The sequence below is a fragment of the Brachyistius frenatus genome, unplaced genomic scaffold (genome assembly GCF_029030835.1).
Source record: "Brachyistius frenatus isolate BFR_SWC_R1_liver_20210118 unplaced genomic scaffold, ASM2903083v1 Contig_117, whole genome shotgun sequence".
NCBI classification, from domain to species: domain Eukaryota; kingdom Metazoa; phylum Chordata; class Actinopteri; family Embiotocidae; genus Brachyistius; species Brachyistius frenatus.
In genome coordinates this window covers 390,001-412,100 of record NW_027210716.1, presented here as the reverse complement: position 1 = coordinate 412,100, position 22,100 = coordinate 390,001, and the positions used below count along the sequence as shown (strand labels likewise).

At 38.4% G+C, this 22,100-nt stretch overlaps 3 protein-coding genes across 3 annotated transcripts in view; 1 reads left to right on the top strand and 2 right to left on the bottom strand.

Annotated features, from left to right (window-relative positions):
* Positions 1 to 22,100, bottom strand: part of LOC138629514 (GDNF family receptor alpha-4-like) — a 326,543-nt gene that overhangs the window by 22,068 nt on the left and 282,375 nt on the right. The gene's annotated exons all lie outside the window — the stretch shown is intronic.
* LOC138629498 (ADP/ATP translocase 2) lies at positions 5,289 to 8,031 on the top strand. The gene is made up of 4 exons (XM_069713232.1): positions 5,289 to 5,495; positions 6,322 to 6,808; positions 6,910 to 7,050; positions 7,176 to 8,031. The coding sequence occupies exons 1-4, from the start codon at positions 5,385 to 5,387 to the stop codon at positions 7,331 to 7,333; spliced, it is 897 nt and encodes a 298-aa protein (XP_069569333.1). The 5' UTR covers positions 5,289 to 5,384; the 3' UTR covers positions 7,334 to 8,031.
* zbtb20 (zinc finger and BTB domain containing 20) overlaps positions 21,824 to 22,100 on the bottom strand; it is a 25,367-nt gene continuing 25,090 nt past the window's right edge. The window contains exon 4 of the mRNA XM_069713234.1: positions 21,824 to 22,100. This exon is cut by the window's right edge and continues 2,368 nt beyond it. The gene's annotated coding sequence lies outside the window, so the exon portion shown is untranslated.

Here is a 22,100-nt window from a genome sequence, read left to right as displayed (position 1 = left end):
CTTTGGCTTTTTTTTTTAACTTTTCAATGTTCCAAATAGGTTTCTACATTGCTTTCCAGACCCAAGTTATAACAAATTATAATACAGAGTTGTTGAAAGTTAATTAAAGGTGAGGATTATCCGTTTGTCGCACTCTAGTGGACATTTGTGATTATGTCTACACTGGATCAATGGAATTTATATTTTGGAATTTCTCCACTTCAGCTGCGCTTGACACTGACTATTACTATATCAAAATCACAAAATCCCTTTAAGGGCAAAAATATGTTTTTTATATTATATTCTGAATTCTCCAACTTGAATTATTATTATTACATATAATTACATAACATTTTTTGTATTTAATTCACATAGTTTGAATTTGTACAATTTAAAAAAATGTAATTTAAATAGTAAAGTTGTCGCCCATATAAAATAGTTACCTACAGTCACCTCATAGTGACCAACAATTAACACCAGTTCTTAACAATAAGTTATTTTTAGATAGTGTTTCCTGACTTTCTTTTTGTATCCTGAACTATCCTTGACAGAAGAAGAAATTATTGTTAGATGTTTGTTCATATTTAAACAAAGTATGGGCCAATAAGTTTATGTAAATATTTTTTGGAAATTATTTTGTTTTACTACTTGTTAGTGGTTGCAACAGGCACCCATTGTTTACCCATAATAACCATTAAAGTCTAGCAGATCCATGAGCTTTCTCTGAATATATCCACTTTTTTTTTTAATTTATCTGATAACTTCTGTTGAAGTGTGTCATAATTCCATCCCACATACTTACACTACAGTGAGCTGAATAATGTTGCAAGTGCATTATTTCTGCAATTTGTATGCCAGAAATCACAGATAGCATTCATCTTCTGACCCATCAGCTTTGAGCAAAAACTGTCATTGCATTCCAGCACATCGTTTTAAAGCATGTGAACTGCTTCAGTCATATGATGCGGCTATGACATAGCTGTTAACTTACAGAATTACTGCTGACAAATAATGACACAATTATGTTCTAATTATACAATATCAACCACAGCAAGTGTGGAGCTGAAGATTCAGGCATGGCAGTCTACAGACTAAATGAAATAAGTAAAATGACAACCATGATATATGTCACTGATATCCTATGTTACAGTGTGTGTAGGATTCTACCTGTAGTATTTGTGCTCTCCTTCTCTGGTAGCATTTTCAGGCAGCTTGCAGAGAGATTGAGCTGACTGAGAGTATCCTGCATCCTTACTGGCAGGTGGCTCCTTGAGATTTTCTGTAAACAGTCACGCACTTGAGAATCACAGATGTATCTAGCAGACATCTTGACTCAAGGGAAAGTGCAGGTGTATTAATGATGGCTGCATTCCATTCAGGGGAGGTCCTGCTTATGTGCATACTGGTTTAGTTGTGCATGACTCACGGGGACACTTTACAAAACTGAGCCATCATTGATACACCACAGCTTTTCCTACAGTGACAAGTCAAAGTGTCTGCTGTGAAATATGCAGGTCTGATGTTTTACTCTAACTCCATTCACTGTTACCTGACTTTAACGCGTATATTCTGGAAGACACTTATATACTTACTCCTCCCATTGTTTGTTGTTTAAGGACTCTTAATGAAGACTGTCAGGTGTCAGGTCTTGCAGTCTGTAATCCTTGAAGGACATTTGGTGCAGAATGAGTGATATGAAAGCCTTTTTCATGTGTTACAGTTGTAACAATTAACTTTGTGGTCCAGGTCAAAAACAACTTCCCCATTATTGCTGCTTATAAACCCAGAATAACACGTAGGCTATATAATTATCTATAATGTTATGTTAGATCTTTTTTTTTTCCCTGACCTCATACAACTCATTTTTGAGTAGAAAAAAATGTAATGCTTGGATTATTTGACTAACCGGTTGTTAGAAAAATTACTCAGGGGCTGTATTCAAAATCAAACACATCGGACATTTATTCTTGCAAGAAGGAGCAAATACATGTACACTCAAAAAAGGTGTCCAGCATTGCTCGAAGTCTCTTCTCCGTAGTTCAGCTTTTATACAGTGTAACAAACAGTTGACAGTCATCCCCACTTCCTCTGTATATTTGATTTTGTAGATAGTACCGAGTGAGGTCGTAGGTCACAAGATAAAGGTACAGAGACGTTGTAGCTGAGACTGTAGGTAGGTAGGTAGGTAGGTATATACTTTATTAATCCCCGAGGGGAAATTTTTTCGCCACAGCAGCATACATACAGGAGCAATAATAGAAACAATAGAATAAAATAATAATAGAATAGAATAATATAATAGAAAAGCAATAAAATAAAAAATATAAATATAAAATATAAAATGCACAGTACATACAGTATATATACAGTACATTAAATATCTATATATATTATATACAACAAACCAATAAACACAGTCAACATATATATACAGTACAGTATATATCTATATATATAATATACATATAATATACAAGCAACCAAGAAACACAGTCAACAGTGTTTTTGTACTGTGATGGATTTTGCCAGAGGTGAGTTATTGTACAGTCTTATTGCAGTGGGCAGGAATGATCTCCTGTATCTGTCCTTGTGACAGCGGAGCTGGAGGAATCTTTTAGAGAAAGTGCTCCGCTGTCCCTGCAGCAGGTGGTTGAGAGGGTGGACAGGATTATCCAAGATGGACAATAGTTTGATCAGCGTCCTCCTCTCCACCACCTTTTCCAGACTATCTAGTTTGTAGCCGATGATGGAGCCGGCCTTCTTAACCAGCTTGTTGAGTTTGTTGGTGTCACCGGCTCCAATGCTGCTCCCCCAGCAGACCCCAGCGAAGTACAAAGCACTGGCCACAACAGACTGGTAAAACATCTCCAACATCTTGCTGCACACATTGAAGGATCGAAGTTTCCTCAGAAAAAAGAGTCGACTCATCACCTTCTTGTAGACAGCGTTGATGTTGGTCTTCCATTTCAGTCTGTTGTCGATGGACACACCCAGGTACTTGTACTCCTCAACCATGTCCACCTCCTCTCCCAGAACTCTCAGTGGTTGTGGAGCCGTCGTCTTCCTCCTGAAGTCGACCACCATCTCTCTGGTCTTGGCCACGTTCAGGAGCAGGTGATTCCTTCCCGCCCACTCCACAAAGTCCTCCACTACTGCCCTGTACTCATCCTCCCGTCCGTCCCTTATACATCCGACCACTGCAGAGTCATCAGAGAACTTCTGCAGATGGCAGGACTCTGAGTTGTACTGGAAGTCAGTGGTGTATAAGGTGAACAGGAAGGGAGACAGAACAGTTCCCTGAGGAGCTCCAGTACCACTGACCACCGTATCAGACAGCACAATGCCCAGACGGACAAACTGTGGTCTGCCTGTCAGGTAGTCATTGATCCAGGAGACGGTGGGCGCATCCACCCCCACCACCCGCAGCTTCTCACTCAGCAGCAGAACCATGTTGTGCAACAGATAGACCAATATTTGACAAGTATGATGAGTTCATTATTTTTCCATCACTGGTACTCATATAAAAATATTGTGCTATTATCACACACTACTTTCTGTCAATGTTTAATGAGGACATTTTTTATGTCTGTTGTATTCCCGTTCAATACTGCCCAGTATGATTTTATTAGTAGACAGGACATACTGTAGGCCCAAAATACACATGAAAACTTTGCACATTACAAAAATAATGTCTGAACACATTAATAAACCACAGTAACAAAAATAGTAGTACTGTCAATAATGAAAACATTAAAATGTTCACAATCAGACGATCAGTTTGCCTTCTTTGACCAAGAATGTAATATCAACATCAGCAGGGCCTCCTCCTTATCTCCTTATTGTTCTACATCTATTGTTCCCTTGGTCCGGATCATATTCTGTGTTGTCTTCAACTTCTGACACTTCCTTCTCTGATCTGTCTTCCTGGTCGGTTTCCTGGCCTCTCTGCTCATGTGAGGCCTAAAAAAAAAAACTTGAATTACCAGAGCTGCAAGAAAAGTTGTTTATTTTATTGCAGCACGTAAAAATTGTTTATGAGAATTGCCAACTGGTGGGGAAGCCAAGCGGGGGCGTGAGGTGTGTGAGAATATGCATATGTCCGCAGTTTACCTATTTATCTATACAACTTTTTCTGGTATAAACCCCATTTTTTTTATTTTTTATTTATTTTTTTATTTCACTTTATTAATCCCCGAGGGGAAATGGTCGAGAGTAGCCGTCATTGGGACCAAAGCTGAGTCCTAATGAGGCAAAACATTCTTTCTGAGATGCTGGTTAAGGTTAGGGGTAAGTGAATGGAGGTTTGGATAGGTTTAAGTTTTGCACAAAAAATAGAAGTCAGTGCTAGATCATAAAAACGCTCTGCAAACTTGTGCTTCCATAAATGCCCATACACATGGAACAAGTGTGTTCATGTGACGAATGTTGGCTATATGCCAATTCAACAGCTGACATGCCCTTGAGCAATGCACCTAAACCTTAACTGCTTGGGTGACACAGCTATGGCTGCCCACTGCTCTGTGTGTGTGTGTGTGTGTGTGTGTGTGTGTGTGTGTGTGTGTGTGTGTGTGTGTGTGTGTTCACCACTCACAGATTGGTTAAATGCAGAGGTCAAATTCCTTTTTTTTTTACAAAATACTGGAAAAAAAAAAGAAAAATGAAAAAGGTTCCAAAAGAAAAACAGGATACTGAATTTAATTGTATTCACGAGATGTGTGTTCTAATGTCCTCATTGTAGAACAGATGTGCAGAATTTAAATAAAACACTCAAAATGTAATAATAATTATAAATAAATAAAAATATTTTGTGTATTCAGACACCCTCTGTCAACAAAGTCATGGAACTCAGTGGTGGAGAGAGAAAACTTATTATACGTCCTTATTAAATATGCTGATAACGCCTCCTTGCAGTCCTTGATGAAGACTATGCTGCGTACAGTAAGTCCCAATGACTTTGCCCAGTTTTAGAGCGCAGACATTTCCCTGCCAAGCCGCTGTCTTATAGTCTCTGATTCTAAAAAAAAAAAAAAAAAAAAGGAAACCAAATAAGAATAGATCTCCGCAGTAACTCATTTCCGTCTAAATTAAAGTCACTTCACGTGTATTTCAACATCAAGATTCACCAAACCGGTGGCACAGACAAAAAAAAAAAAAAAACATTACGCAAAGTGACGTCACGACATCTCGGGACAGTTTTAATTGGCGGAAAAGGACGTGACGTTGACGGGACCGGCCAATCCGGTGGACGCCTCAGTTCCCGTGGAGTATCGCGATCCATTCCGGTGGATAAATCCTCAACGCGGCTACGCGATCGGCCATTTCGTTGGTGCAGACAGTGAAGCATCTTCAGAGGGCAGCGGGGGTTCATCTCGGTTACCTGAAAGACACGTCGAAAACATCGCAACATGAACGAGACGGCTATTTCATTCGCTAAGGACTTCTTGGCCGGCGGTATCTCTGCCGCCATCTCCAAAACAGCCGTCGCCCCGATTGAAAGGGTGAAGCTGCTCCTTCAGGTAAAGAAATAAAAACTCCACCTCCCTCCGTCAGCCGGCTAGCTTGTGTAACTGCCATTGAAACTGACGTTTGGGAATTAACGTGTTCCCGCTTACAGAAACACATCCACGGGATCAAGAGGGGGTTTTCTTTTTTTTTTTTTTTTTAGAAAAGAAGGTGTCGTTCGTGTGACATTTACCTCGAAAGTCTCGGAAGAGCGGTGGGTTCAAGGGGGTTTGAGGTCATCACGGGACGGGGAGATGACCTACAGCAGCCCGGCTGCTAACGCTAGCGTTTACCCGTTAACCTTAGCCGGCGCAGCTAACAAAGGACAAACCCTCGGGACGTGATGTACAAACGGACCTCAGCGGCTTCAGTTGACTTGCAACGCGAATATTTCTCACTCAACCGCAGCGAGGCGACGTGCTCGTTATATATATTTCGCTTAAAATTGACAACGGAAACGTTAATGCGCCGCTCGGTGTTGGCTAACAGTTAGCGGGCCCGGTCCTCTCCTCCTCAGCCGGTTTGATTCTTTAACCTGCTGAACACGAACAACCGCGTTTGGTTTAAAGCCTTATTTTGGGTTTTTTTGTGCTCATTTTACTATATTATTCTGTTGCTGTTAAAGGATGTTTAATCTGAATGATTGATTGATTGATTGATCAGCGTCGAGGATATTATCATCGATTGCTTGTAAACTCCTCTTCAGCTGTCTGGGAGCTTTTCAGCTTCTTTTACAGCTTCTTTACTATCAAGGTCACAACAAGGAGAACTTGTGATTTGTAATGTGCCCAACAGTTGATCAGCTCTCTCTTTTTTTCTCTCTTTCCCCACCTTTTCCAGGTCCAACATGCCAGTAAGCAGATTGCCGTTGACCAGCAGTACAAAGGTATCATGGACTGTGTCACGCGTATCCCCAAGGAGCAGGGATTCCTCTCCTTCTGGAGAGGTAACCTTGCCAATGTCATCAGGTATTTCCCCACCCAGGCCCTCAACTTTGCCTTCAAGGACAAGTACAAGAAGATCTTCCTCGACGGTGTTGACAAGCGCACCCAGTTCTGGAGGTACTTCGCCGGCAACCTGGCGTCCGGCGGTGCCGCCGGAGCCACCTCTCTGTGTTTCGTGTACCCCCTCGACTTCGCCCGTACCCGTCTGGCAGCTGATGTGGGAAAGGCCGGAGCCGGGAGAGAGTTCAACGGTCTCGGCGACTGCCTGGTGAAGATCTCCAAGTCTGATGGTGTGAAAGGCCTGTACCAGGGCTTCAATGTGTCCGTGCAGGGCATCATCATCTACAGGGCTGCGTACTTCGGCATCTATGACACAGCTAAGGGTACGTCCATTCCCCCCCCCCCCCCCCCGTCTGCTCTCAACATATCAGGTGAAGCTGCTCGCGCTTGAGGTCTTAATTGTTTTATATCCCGTTTTTTTTAGGTATGCTTCCAGACCCCAAGAACACCAGCATATTGGTGAGCTGGATGATTGCTCAGAGTGTGACAGCTGTTGCCGGCCTGACCTCATACCCCTTCGATACTGTCCGTAGACGTATGATGATGCAGTCCGGACGCAAAGGAGGTGAGTTCATTGTACTGGACAGCTTGGCGGTCTACATTGAACACGCATCAAGAGCGTACCTCCCTATTAGGTTTCATTTGCGTCCACCTGATCTAACTTTGCCTCTTTCCTTTCCTTTTTTTCAGCTGACATCATGTACACGGGGACCATTGACTGCTGGCGCAAGATCGCACGCGACGAGGGTGGCAAGGCTTTCTTCAAGGGAGCCTGGTCCAACGTGCTCAGGGGCATGGGCGGCGCCTTCGTTCTGGTGTTGTACGATGAGCTGAAGAAAATCATGTAATTCTTCATGTTGTCACATCACTGTCCAATTTGGCTAAATGTAATAACTTTCCATTTCTATGGACTCTGCATTCTGCCTTATTTATGGGAACAAACTAGTGTCTCACCAATAGCTGTGGGCAATGGCTGTACGTCGTGCATCTTTGATTTTAAACGTTCCACACCCTCTTTACCAATGTCATTCCTGTTAAAAAGATATCTCATACCTCCTCCTGTCATTCACTAGGTTTGTATGGTCCCAACTTGAATAAATTTACTCTGGGGAACAAACTAAACCACCGAGTTCAACTGTCTCCTCCGCTCTCATACCATGACATGAACACTCGCGGGATAATGAAATGCACGAAGTGGATTACACCCAACTGCTATATTTACCTGCGCTTATCTCCCTGAGCCTTCCTGGTTTGACCGTGGTCACTTGTAGGATTGTAGAGTAGAACACTTGTCAGCTCATTTTAAAAAGTGGCATGTCGATACAAAAATGCATTGTGTTAAGTTAATTTTGTTTAATGGCCCTAATAAAATGTTATGTTCCTTGGATACGGTTAATCTAAATGACTTTCAGTTTGAAGCTGCAGGGACATCCAGACCAGCTCTTGGAAGAGATTCATTGAAAAGCTTCTGTGTATTTTGATGGCACTTAAAAACATTATGAAAAGCTTATGCACAATGTTGCTCATAATAAATATTGCCCTAACATCTCAATGTCTTAATGGGTGGGGAGGGGTTACTGTAGTGCACCTCAAATCTAATACATCCAGGTGTTTTTCTGTAAGTTGTAAGCTTCGCATGAACATTTACTTTGACATCTAACATAATTAGTGTAGTTAAATCTGAAATTGGTCTGCTGTCAAACCTGATTACAAGGTGTGCCAGTTCTTGGTGAGCAGTGGAGTTTGCTTATCTCAATACTTCCTGTAGTAATCATAACTACAGCCAGTGACCTAACGCTGACGTTTGGGTTCAAAGTATTAAAGCAGTTTTGATGCAGGCCTCCTTAGAAATTAAGGTTAAAAATAGTTTCAGCATCACTTATGGCCAGACACAGGGGGGCATGTGTAAAAATATAACTGCATTTTTCTCCTACATGGAAAGAAGACAAAATGTTTTATTGAAGGGTGGCAATGCGGAAGTTTCTTGCTACACTTCCGTGGTTTTAATTAATCCTCTTCTGAGGCAAAGATACTGCAAACTGACAGCAGAGGGCGCCAGCAGCAAGCAAGTGAACCTTTCGGGCCTCCTGCTGGGCGTGCTCATGATTTCTCATTGAGGAGTAAAGCTCAGACAAGCTTGAAAAAACATCTGACTGATGAGAATACTGTAAAAAAATTAGGTCAGGTGTGTCTTAAAGGGGAACAGAACCATCACAACCATTGTTGCCTTTATGATCAATTAAATCATGTTTTGGGGGAGGGGGAGCGGGCAATGTTGCGAAGTATGATAAAAAAGTATGACTTTTTTGGACGACATGCTATACTATGACTTTTATCACTTTTTGGACAACGTGCTATACTATCACTTTTTTATCACTTTTTGGACGACATGCTATAGTATGACCTTTTTATCACTTTTTGGACGACATGCTATATTATGACTTTTTCATGCTATTTCTGAGGACATGCTATAACTATGACTTTCGTTATATAAGTTATAGAAGGCAACACATTGGTGCAGTTGTCAGTGTTGTTGTCTTACAGTCTAAAGGTCCTGAGTTCAATTCCTGCCTGTGTCTTTCTATGTGGAATTTGCATTTTCCTGCATAAGTAATAACCGATAAATCAAATATGTTGTCCAAAAAATGGACAACTAACTTATGCATGTTGTCATGCATATAGTCATTAATGTTAAACAAATGTAATCATGCATGTAGTCGTAAATGTGACAAAGTCACACTCTAAGCAAGAACATGCAATCCTCCACAGACAGAGTTCCAGGCCCCCTATCGAACCGAGTACTTCCTGATTGTGAGATGACAACGCTAGCAACTGCAAAATTGTGCTGTCTTTGTTGCATGTTTGTCTGACTTATATAACTTATACGACTTTTAAACATTTTATGGAAGACAGCACCTGGAACCTGGAGTCAGAAGGTTCCAGGTTCAATTCTTGCCCTTGACGTGGCTTTTCATCTGAGATGTTAATGTCTTCCTTTCCAGGGCAAGTCTTGAACCTGGAACCTTCTGACTGGGAGGCAACAATGCCAACCACTACACCATTGATCGCTCTTCCATAACATGTTTAAAAGTCATATAAGTCAGACAAACATGCAATAAAGGCAGCAAAATGTTGCAGTTCCAAGCCAGCGTTGTCATTTCACATTCAGGAGGTTCTGGGTTCGATAGGGGGCCTGGAACTTTGCGTGGAGGATTGCATGTTCTTGCTTGAATGTAATGTTTTACATTATGGACCACATGCATAACTTAGTCATCCATATTATACATTACAGTATTATACATACTTTACTAAAAAGTCATACTATAGCAGGGGTGTCAAACTCACTTTAGTTAAGGGGCCACATACTGCCCACTTTCATCTCAAGTGGGCCAGACCAGTAAAATCATAGCATAATAGCGCATACATAACGACAACATTTCTCTATGTTTAAATCATTGGTGAAGGTTTTTGGATGATAAACCCTATTTTAAAGGTCTTTCTACAATAAACTAGAAACATAAAGAGCAAAAACTCAGACATCAGCCCACTGTTTATCTGCCTGGGCTCTCCTCTGCAGATTTAACGGGTCACAAAGCAAGCAGCAGCTTCTCCCTCCGGAGCAGACGTCGCATTTACGCTGTTTCTGAAGCAATTACTGGATCGATTAAAAAAAAAAAAAAAAAAATCACAAAACGTTTGTACTCATAAACCTCCATATTCTCATAGAAATGCAATGTATGTCTTTCTGTAATTTTCACACTTGGCAAAGTCATCCGGCGGGCCGAGCCGGACCCCCTGGCGGGCCGGATCCGGCCCCCGGGCCGTATGTTTGACACCCCTGTACTATAGCATGTCGTCCGAAATGTGAAAAAAATTCATACTACAGCACGTCATTCGAAATGTGAAAAAAAGTCATACTTGACCATGACCGATTATTACCATACAGGTGTTTTCAGGGTGGGACTGTTATCAAACATGTAAAGTTTGGAGAAGGTCAGTCCATGTATATAAGATTTACAGCAATTTATAGTTTCATGGCGAGTTGCTCAAAATGGCTGCCACACCACGGGCACACCAATTGACGAAAATTAAATCTTTTAACACCTTTTAATCCCAAAGGTGTTAAGAGTGTACTGACAAGATTTCAATTCGGTCAGAAAAATTCTGTAGGAGGAGTTTGTTAAAGTACAACGTGCGAATCCCCAAAAATGCCGACTAAATTAAAAATGGCGGACTTAATGTTAAGTTTAGGTCTTAGTGACAAGAGACTTTTTTTTAGATGTAGGTATGATCTACATGTCCACCGAATTTCGTGCATATAGGTGAAACTAGGTGCTGGGGCTGCAGTTTAGGGGGTGCCAGTAAGCCATTTGGCCACGCCCACCCACAAAAACACTACAATACGTACATTTTCCCCACAACTGATGTAGGTTCCAAGTTTCATGAGTTTTTTGAGTATGTTAAAGCCACCAAAAAGGTGATTAAGCTGAATGAACAAGAATAATAGGGAAGAAGAATTCCTTGAAGAACAGTAGGGCTTTCGCACTATTCGGTGCTCGGGCCCTAAAAAGCCACAGCAGCAGAAAGCAAAACTCCTTTTTCTGACAAGCTCATTTTGAATTTGTATTTATTAGACTGAATAAAACCTTCAGCCTCAAAGATTAGACAGCAACACAGATCATCCTCTTTATCTTCATCCTTTCTCCTCTTGTTCACATATTTTATAACAATGTTGTTTAAAAAATAAAATGTTAAATTGAATATGATGAGATTTGCAGATGTTGATGTAATTCTGTTAAAGATGGTTATCATTGGAAATCTATTTGACTTAAATTACTTCATAATTAATATCACTGAAATACATTTTCATTTGATCAAATTTTGTCCTGTGGGTGAATATACCTATTTTTTTATTTGCAAAAAAAAGCATGCGTAATACTTGTCGGTTGTTTGCACTGCATCAATAAAAGCTAATGATTTTGTTCTGGTGCAGTGAGCTAATCAGTCAGAGCCTCAGAGCAGATCACCTGAGTAAGGTTTCTTTTGGTCCTTTAGACGATCATTCGTAGGCCCGTACGCAGCTGTGTGCCACACTGTATTTAAAACAGACACCTCGCAGAAGGACGAACCCTCCATTTGATTCCTGGAAAATCTTTTTGAGTGTAGTTTTCCTGCGTAGGCGTCCTCGGCTTCCTCCCACAATCCAAACACTTGTGAGTCAAGTGGACTGCATACTTGAATAGCCTGTAGGTGTGAAGTGTATTATGAATGCGACTGTTTATTAATCATTGTTAGATTTGTAACCAGCTGACAGCTTGTCCAGGGTGTTTCCTGCCTTCTGCCCAGTGCATTCTGGGATACAGTCCAGCCTGTTGTGCACTATCTTGTCACTTCCAACTGTATTAGGAATCAACACACACCACAACACACCAGCCTAACATTATTGACGGTCTTAATTTTAGCTACAACTAGTGATTTATCTGATTATATTTACTCCTAATGTAACATTTATCCATTTCTCTGTTTTTATAGGTTCACTGGGTTGTAGTTTTCAGCAGAGCAGTCGTGAGAGATCACACATGGAGGCCTTATTGCATGAAATTTAACCTTGTGTCGATAATTTTGTTTTAATGAGCAGTTTCTTCATGAGAAAAATGCTCAAAAATGTCAGGAGAAAATGCACAGAAAGAAAAGAGCAACAAGACCTTCTGTGAAGTACAGGAAAGTACTAGTTTTTATTCCTTCATAATCAAACTTCACAAACAGCTTGAACTTGTACAATACCTCAGAGAGTGAAAATTACAAAAAAAGTGCTGGTAACATTTACAAAAATCATCCTTACTTAGCAACAATCAGTTTATTCTTCCACACTTTTTTTAGTCTTTTGTATTAAGGCTTAATACTTCTGTATAAAGTATATGCAAGATAAGTCTTCACAGTTTTTCGAAAAAAGTCACAATATTATGTAACATAATGAAGCTTTTACGGCTATTTTCTTTATAATAACAAATACACATCACTGGTAAATATATGTGAAATACAGGGCTTATTGTAAAATGGCAAGTAATGATACTGTTTGCTGAGATAAATTGATTCCACACACTGTTATAGGAAAGTTTTGACATACCGTTGCTATAACTGAAGGAGGAGGAAAAGAAAATGATAAGCATAAACACTTGGGAGATCGCCTCCAAACTTTGGCACATCCCATAAAACAATTTCACAAAATATGAGATTTATTTTTGAAATCATACATAATGGAAGAATAGCTAAACTGGCATAAAGTGAAAACATGCTGTGTAGTAAGGTGCTAAATAAGATATTACATTGCCAGCCTTTTTTTTTTTTTTTCCCCCCACATGGACTGACATGAATAAGGTGCATTTGTAAGACTCAAAGCATGTAGGCCTTTCTTAGATGTCAACGAAATATGTAATAAATACAAGTTCTTAAAAACAACCTAAATTAATTTGACCAATAGTCTTGAGGCGACCTCGTATACTCATGCATTCCCATGGATTCAGAAAAATGAACATCTCTTCTGCAGTTGTGTAACTCTTAACTGTGGCATGTGAAAGTAAAAGCTGTATTGTATTCATGGTATGTGTTATTGGATTTTTTTTTTCTTTCTATTTTTTAAAATTTTATTTTTAACTGTTGAAATTGTGAAAAAACTTGATGAGTAAGGAGATGGAATTGAAAACTAAATGCGAAACTAAGCCAAGATATATTCACAAGATCCTCTAAGCTGCACTGGTTTACAGGTCAACAGATGAGAGCTCTAGCCCTAGACTTACCAATTTCACCCTCATGCATACTGTACGGTTAAAGTGACGCAACAAGCTTGCTTAAATAGTCTACATCACAAAAGCAATTTGGTTTTAGTGCAAACACAATTGGCTGGCTTCAGCTTCTCAATAATAACAAGCTCACCAAGGAGATTACAAGAAGGCACATACTTATGCTTCCTCTAACACGCAACATATTTAGACAAACCGCAACATCTTTCAACAACACCACAAAGCGGTGAAAACAGGAAAGCTACTACATCCAGATAAAATGGTGAAGTTTTGCTCTTTGTGAATTATTGAAAAATTTACACTTATTCATCAACAAAATAATGAAGTGAAGGTCGATAATTTACTGCTGTTGTAAATGACCTCGTTGAAAAAGGATGAAACATTTTGGCGGACACAGATTCTCTACATGAATAGCCAATGATGCTGTGTTTTTATACGAGAAAAGGTGCATTTGGAACTTTTTTTTCTTTCTCTAAAAAGTATTATTGTTTTACTTTAAAGCATTTTTTTTTGTAACATCCCAGAAAAAAAAACACTCAAAGTGACCAAATATACAGAGATCTAAGATGAGTGTTTTTAAGGGAACAGTGTGCAGGACAGTGGACAGCTGGGTTTATCTTTTGGCATTTTTCTGTGTTTCTCTTTAAACGTGTCGTAGGCTGTGTGATGAAGACATCAACTCAAGTTGAATGATTTTCTTCCCTCATAACATCCCGTCTCTCGGTTCAGATCTGTAAGAGCTGCTTGATTTGTCCAAAACAATCACAGGAGAAAACAACAGTTTTAATGCCCCTCAAATCTGGACACTAATACTGGGGGTACTGCTGGGTTAAAAAAAACAAAAAAAACAACCCTGCCACAAACAACAATATGTGGATGTCATGTGCATTTAAAAAGGCGACCAGATTCTGTACCTTTGAATACAAAAACAAATTAAAACGTGTCAAATATCACCATTTACTCAGCAATCCCACTGGGGGGGACAGTGACGACCGTCTGATGCCATGGTTCGAAAAAATGTGTTGAGTGAATTATATTGCTTTTTGATAGAAGACCAAAATCAGTCTAGTGCAAATCTCTTTTCTGGTTTGAGAAGTGGTGGTTGGGTGAGATGAGATATCTGCTCTACCATAGAAAGAACACACCCGGTCATTTAGATAACGGGTCAGCTGTAAAGTGGTATCCCTTTATGATTCTTCTGAATTTGTAAGAAAACACTGTCTTTTTCAGAAAAGAAAAACACAGAAATCTGTCACCAGTCTATGCCATGCAACAATTTGGAGGGAATACCCTAATAAATAGTTCCTATTATATATAACCCATCACCCAGTGAATGCAATTAACCAGCACAAAGGACATATCTTAACCTTTTACATCCAAATGACTCCTATTTTGAATGGGAGGATGGCAGCCATGTTAGTTACGCTCCCCTGTACAGCTGGGAGGATGCACTTCGTCCGTCAGCTCACATCTGTGCTAATGGGTGTCGTCTGTGCAGTTATGTCTGTCAAATACATCTCTCAACTTGGAAATGTTGGAAAACTCACTCCAGTCCAGTGTTTGACAAATCATATTATAAAAACGTCCTTGCACATACATAAAAAAAAAAACCTTTATCCCCTATTTCAAAACAGCAGTCAATACATTTCAAACAAGCTTGTTTCATAACAATAATAATAATAATAATAATAATAAAATACAAACCAACTTGGAGCATAAATTATCAAAAACAAACTGAAAACACATTACTGCAGCATATATTTCAGGGTTGCTTAGTTGTGATGTTAACTACCTTTACTACAACAGCTCCACTTCTGCCAAGTTCTTGACTATATAGAAGAAGGATTTTGTAGGGAAATAATAAAATATCGAGCTAAAATAGGCAAAATAAAAATAAAAGCCTAACAAAATATACACATATTTATAAGCACATCTCATAGTTCAACTCAAGTGCATGTTTACAAAAGCATCTACATACATGATATGGCAGCAAAAAGCCTGAAAGCCTGATGAAAGAAATAAACCCAACCTAAGATGCTTTTATTAGGGCGCACATGATTTCTGATTTACAATGTTAATACCACCAGCCCAGGTACAAAACATTGCCTAAATTTCAGTAATTCAATTTCCTATTTTGAATACACAGGATGGAAACTATACAGCAGATCCACCGATAATTAGATTTTACAGCGACACATTTTTGCTGCCTAATTTTTGCCAAATGATTTACATTCATCTTGTAGACAATGTGTTATTACAAAAATATATTGTCTTGTAATCGCTTAGATAAATGAAAGCTTGGACCACGTTGTGGTGTTTAATTCCATCTTACAGTTTGGTTTTGAATTGATTTTCATTATGTAGTGATGGCTGGCTCTGATACAATTTTTTTTTTCAGTAATCATGAAAACTAATATTTGTTCATGGATCAAGAGCACAGCTGGATTTGACTTGAATTGTTGAAACTGAAAGTTGTGTATTGTTATTGTCTTTCCTTTTTTTTTGGCTTAATAAACAACTTACAAATATGTGCAAACTTAACATCTTGGTCCATCTCAAGTATAAATGGCTGAATGTACTCCAAGTCACAATGTCAGATTAGGATTTTAGGGACAGCCTTAAAGACAGTGCCAATATTTGAAGAAAACTGCTAAAGCAAAAAACAAACAAAAAAGAACAGACAAAATATTTCAGTATAATTCAATGTGAAGGTGAAAAGGTGCACACTAATTTTCTAAATGTGTGTATAGAAGACATAACCGATGATTATTGAGTATTATGTTGGAACGACGCAACGTTTACAATCTTATTCATGTTTTAACATGCGATAGTTTACATCACAGCTACGGTGTCAGATTCATTTTTATGTTTTGTTGCACTTATATATATATATATATATATAAAAAAATCTATTTTGGTCTACAATAGGCAAATTAACACAACCACAAAACTATAAACAACTGATCAAGTGACAAAATATATATGCATCTTCACAAGCACCCTGCCATGAGAAGAAAAAGAACCCCAAACATATTAAAAAAAAAAAATGTTATTTTCTCACTTAAAATTATCCTAACCCATCTTTGGTTTGTCAAAACAAACATTGTCTCGTACAGTTTTTTTTTTTTCTAATGATTAGCATGGCCCCATTTAGCAAATTACCATTTTTGAAAGTTACAGTGCTCGAATTTGTGATCTAAAGTGAATCGGCTGAGACAGTGGCCAACATCATGGTGACCAAGAGCCTTGACTTCTCTGTTTTGTTGCTTTTTTTTTTATTTTTATTTTTTTTAAACTGTATGTCTCTGCACTATAAAAGAGTGACCTACACACACAGAGAGAGTGATAGCATAGTGCATGTTGTCTATAAAACCAGTCCACACAAGCTGTGCTGAAAGCTTATGGGGTTTGTGATCTCATGGCAAAATCTGAATAAACAGCGAGATGAGATAAAAAGAAAGGAAAAAAAAAAAAAAAAGAGAAAAAGAAAGGAAAAAAAAAAAAGAAGGGGGGTAGAGGGATATTTGAAGGAAGAATAAATTTTGCTGAACTTTAATGTGACGGGCATTGTTTGCTACTACGTGATCAAATATGCGACAGATCTGTAAAACGATTAAGCGCTGGAAATATCTCCTTAATATTAGGTTGAGTTAAGTGTGGAAAATGAATGCCAGCCTGGGAGTTGGAATGTGCTGGACTTAAAAAACAGGAATGCATGTTTTTAGTTACGCTGCTGCACACTTTTAAAAAACTGAATCGTCTCATCAAGCTGAACTAAGCCAAAAAGACTACAGTGACTGAGAACACAAAGGGGCTCAGTGTTTAGTCTTCACGCCTAAGTCGCCTCATCATTGTGATGAAGAAAAGATAGTGAACGCCTGTTATCGAGGGACACTCAAAATATAGTTTGTGCTCCGTGAAAAACAAAGTACTCCCCTAGAGAAAAAAGCTTTGTAGACGGGACTGCATGCTTCATTTGGGCTGATCGATGAGGATGTTTTACTTTAAAAAACAACAAAAAACAACAACAACAACAACAACAACAAAAAAACTCATCAGGGATAGTGTAATAACTGCACGTTCGGAGAGAGCATCATAGTAAATATAATCTAGATGTTGTAATAGCTTAGTATAGCTGTGTTTTACTTAAATCTGAACAGCTGCTTCAGTGTGTGTGTATGTATGTAAAGCCCAAAATAAAAACAGAATCTGGATATTTGACTGCAAAATCTGAACAGATGCTGTTTCTGAGTTGGATGACAGGGACTAGCTATATCACATTGCCTATATTTTTTAATGCTTCATTTTAACATTAAATGTCTATGAAATTAAGTGTGTATTTGTTCATCATAGCTGTTTTCTCCTATTTTCTTGAAAACTATGTAGCATGAAGGATTCAAAGATGAAATTTGAGGCAATTGCTTGCTTTTGCCACACGCCATTTTTTTTGTTTTAGTTTTTACAGAAATGAATCATATCAAAAGGCTCCAGTATTTTTAAGTTTTTCTGCCCGGTTCCCACTTCTAATTTAACAATAGTGGTAGAATTTGAAAGCCACCCCCCAAAAAATTTGGCACAGAAACTAGGCTGGAGAAGGTTATAGAGAAAACTGTGGTAATTAGTCCACAGGGGACAGAATAATAAGCCATCCCAAAACCTTTTATGTGGCAGCCACTCAGTCCTGAAACTTCATTAACGGTTTTTATTCTACCGTATTTTCTTTTAGTTTTGTTTTCATGTTGTTCATCCAACCACTTAAAGACCATTGTACCTGGAAGCTGTGTTCATCTGTAGCCAAAACTTTCAATCAGCAATCTCATTTTGCCTCCAAGTTGTGGTTATAAAAATCAGCCAGTCTAACAATTTTTTTTTCCTTTCACGTTGCTCTTTGCTTGCCCTTTACAATTTCAAGTTGCACATAAACAACAAGGCTGTCAGATAAGATAAAAACTTTAATGGTCATTGTGGGGAAATTGGGCATTGGCTTGGTTGTGGATGAGCCTGCCATTGGGGTCAAAGCACACATATTGTACTTTGAAACCAACAATAACAATAAGCAGCTTCCAGCTCAGATGGACTGCAAACCATTTCATTCATTTTCACTAAGTGCCACAAAAGGTAACTGCCACGCTTAGAGATGTTATTATAATCTGAAAAATTGTCATATTTACCAACAAAGATGTAAAAAAATAATAATCCAAGATTCAACTTGGGACTTTCACTTATTGAGGCAGGCAGTGTGTAAACTTCAACCTCATGCAGCTGCTGTGTGGCTCCCCCTGCTGTTCACAAAATGCCCCTTCTCCCCACACTTACAGTACAGTACAGTATATGGCTTGTTTGCAAATGGCAAAAACTGAAACTAAAAAAGCCTCATCTGTGACAGAAAGAGAGCACCGTGAAAGGGAAAACATTTGTTAAATTTCAATTCAATTTCAAGATTTCATATTTTGATTTTCAATTCCCATCTAAGCCTACTCAATGTTTAGTGCATTAAAATACAAAAGTCTGATTGCGATTTAAATCTTTGAATCCTTCAAATGGTATAAATGTAAGATAAAAAATAAAACTAGCAGATGTAGTCTTTACTGTATATGAATAAAACATTTCTGGTATTTTAAAGGGTTCTCTTACGATGCACTCACAACCACCAGGTTTTTGCAGTTATAGTATAAATAGTATATTCTTAATAGTCCATTGTGTATATACTGTATTTGTGCAATGTAGGAGAGAAAAACTATGAATATTCTGTATAGTTGCTGTATGTACTGATAGGCACTTGATAGGCATATTCCCTATATCCCACAAGGTATTGTATACTCTAGCTGCAATTACGATTTTATCAAACTATCTGAAAATGTATTCTTTATCTGCGTGGAGATGGTGATACTTAAAATATATATAGTATATTTGTAAGAAGTCATCTATTTCATTCTTATGTGTACTGTAGAAGGACAACAATGCAGTTAAGTATTATCTGAATGCTTTCATGTGTTTTCTGTATTCTACATTGTGACTTTATTCATGCCTAAAAAAAAAAAAAGAAAAAAGATTGACTTGAAATTTGTGGAGACAGACTGAAAGACAAACAGGAAGACAGACACATGCTTATCAGAATAATATGAACCTGTTCCTTACTCAACACCACCCTCACCATTACTATCCTTGATTTCATCTCAATGCAAAGCATATATGCATATATTGTACACTGTGAAAAATAACCGACTATCCTTTATCCAGTCGCATGAAGCTATGTATGTATAAACAACACCACTATGACCACCAGGAAAAAAGCAGGAGGAATTCTGAAATAAAGAAGTATAACAATGAATTCAAACTTACTGCAAGAAGGACAACAATGTACTGTAGACCCTGTGTCTCTACACTAAGATAAACAAAACAAACAGGAATATATTTGAAACACAACACAAACAGCTGCAGGCTCAAGGCTATTATCTACGTCTCAATATGTTTTGTTCTGGAAAATATGCGTACACTTTGCAAACAGAAAGTCTAGACTAACAACTAGAAGAAGCACGATTGAGAGAAGGACTAATTTTCTGGATAATGTTGCAACTTTTCAACAATTTTCAACCGACTCTTTGCAACACTGAGAAAAGAGAATTAAGCACCATCACGAGTAGCTGAAGCAGTATAAGGAATATATAACTATGGACAGTGAAGAGCTTGTGATGCTAATGCAACAGGGGAGGGAGGAGGGGGGGTAAAAAGCCGCACGTTATGACACACTGGAGAGAAGGTTCTTCCCCTTCCGAGCCTGATCTGCTATCACACACCTTATGATACAAGAAGTCAACTGACGATGGGACGAGTTATTAGCCCTCATCCGGATAACGTTGAGATTGGCTACTTTTGTTATTCCAAAAAAAGTGATAGAGAAACGATTGATAGTGTAATTCTGAAATTAAATATTTCAAAAAACCAACATCGAGCTACTTAACCTACTATTTAGACCAATGATACCACAAAGCTGGTTGTACTCATCTAGCTACAGTCAATAGTGCATTTGATATATGTGTTTACACAAAATATGTAAAATTTAGGTGCCATGAAGGAATGCTAGATTACTGAATACACACATTACACTGAAACAATTAATTTCATGTCTCTGCCTTTGCTGTTAAAGACGTGATGATGTTAGTTTGGCAGTGTTTAACTTGAACAGACAACAAACACCAACATCATGAGCTGTGTGCCATACATGTGGCAATACTGTTGGAAAGAGATCTCGGCAGTTGCTTACATATTCTATTTAGTGCATTGTCTGTTAAGGCATGAGATTACCCTCCACGTGCTGTGTAGAGACAAATATAGCACTAGCATGCAGCAATATTGCCATCCCGGCAACCACAGCTACAAAACAGGGACCATACAATTTAGGCTTATATGCACACCAGAAGAGACGGGCCCAATCAAATGTTAAATAATGTGCTGCTTTTACTGAGGACTAACCTCACGCTTTTTCACTATGTTTCTCGTGTGTGGTTGATATTTTCTTATCTAAGCTGCAGAGAAACCAGAGTTCATCACATCATCTAAAAAGGGACTCCACAGTAATCTGAAATCTGGTAGCAATTACAGGATCAAATATAATTCTTGACATAGCTTCTCCAAACTGGTCCAATGGAGTCAACAGTACTCGACTGAAGCTTTAGTCAAATCTCAGGAACAAACATGACAGGTGCCTTATTAGCCCAAACGGTTTGGAGAGCTGCTTCTTATAGTACCTGCGCTGCATATTGCAAAGGAAGCCCTACAGTTCAGATATTCCACTTATCAACAATTTGATTAGGCTATATACCACACACAGACACCCACAGACATACGAACACTAAGGAAGGGACACAACTGTGTACAACTGACAGACAGATATCAAAGAAGCTGCATTCCATCACCTCCCTACACCTTTAAACCCACACAAAGTTGTTCTAGGACACACGTATCATTTATGTTACACACACACACATTATAAATGTATTATTATTATTAATAATATGATAATAGTTATTATTATCGCCTCCGCCAACAGGGTTGGACGGGAGTTTATTATTACTGTTGTTTTGCTGTTAATGTTGTTTGGCTTGGATTTTCTCAGAGGAAAAAAATTCTGCTCTGTTACTAAAGAAATGCAAATTGAAGAAACTGTTATAGGGAGCTGACTCCATAGAAGAGTGAATTCAAAGGTTAAAACATAGATGAGCACACATAATGGTACAAGTTTAAATAAAAATAAATGCTTGCATTAACACGGCACAAGTATATACTGTAGGTAACTGCAAGCAAGAACAAAAGCCAAGAATTGCTGATTTACTTAATGAAGAAATTGAAACAAAGCTATTCTATCACGTGAACTCTACAACCAAATGTTAGATATAAAAAAAAGAAAAAAAAAAGAAAATCCTCTTTTCTAAAAACTATAATATCTCTGTTAACAGTAGTGCACTTATTGGTTTAAGCAGTGCAACATATATGCAAGAAAATAATGCAGTCCACTTATCAAGATTTTTAAAAAAAATGTTGTTTTTTTTTCCTTTGAAATTGAATAAAAGAAAATCATTGAAGTTCATTTAAGGAAAATGATTAAATATTAAGCACAGGCATTTTAAGAAAATGTGCAAAGTAGCACTGTTTTTTTTCTGAATCGACAGCAGGTCTTTTTAAGACCCCCGTATGCAGTTAGTTTTTTTTTTTTTTTTAACAATACAACTACGAAAGTGTTTGCTCACAAATGAGAAAATCTTTCAGATTGCAGTTGCAGGCAGTTGGATGTGTGTGTGTGTGTATGTGTGTGTGT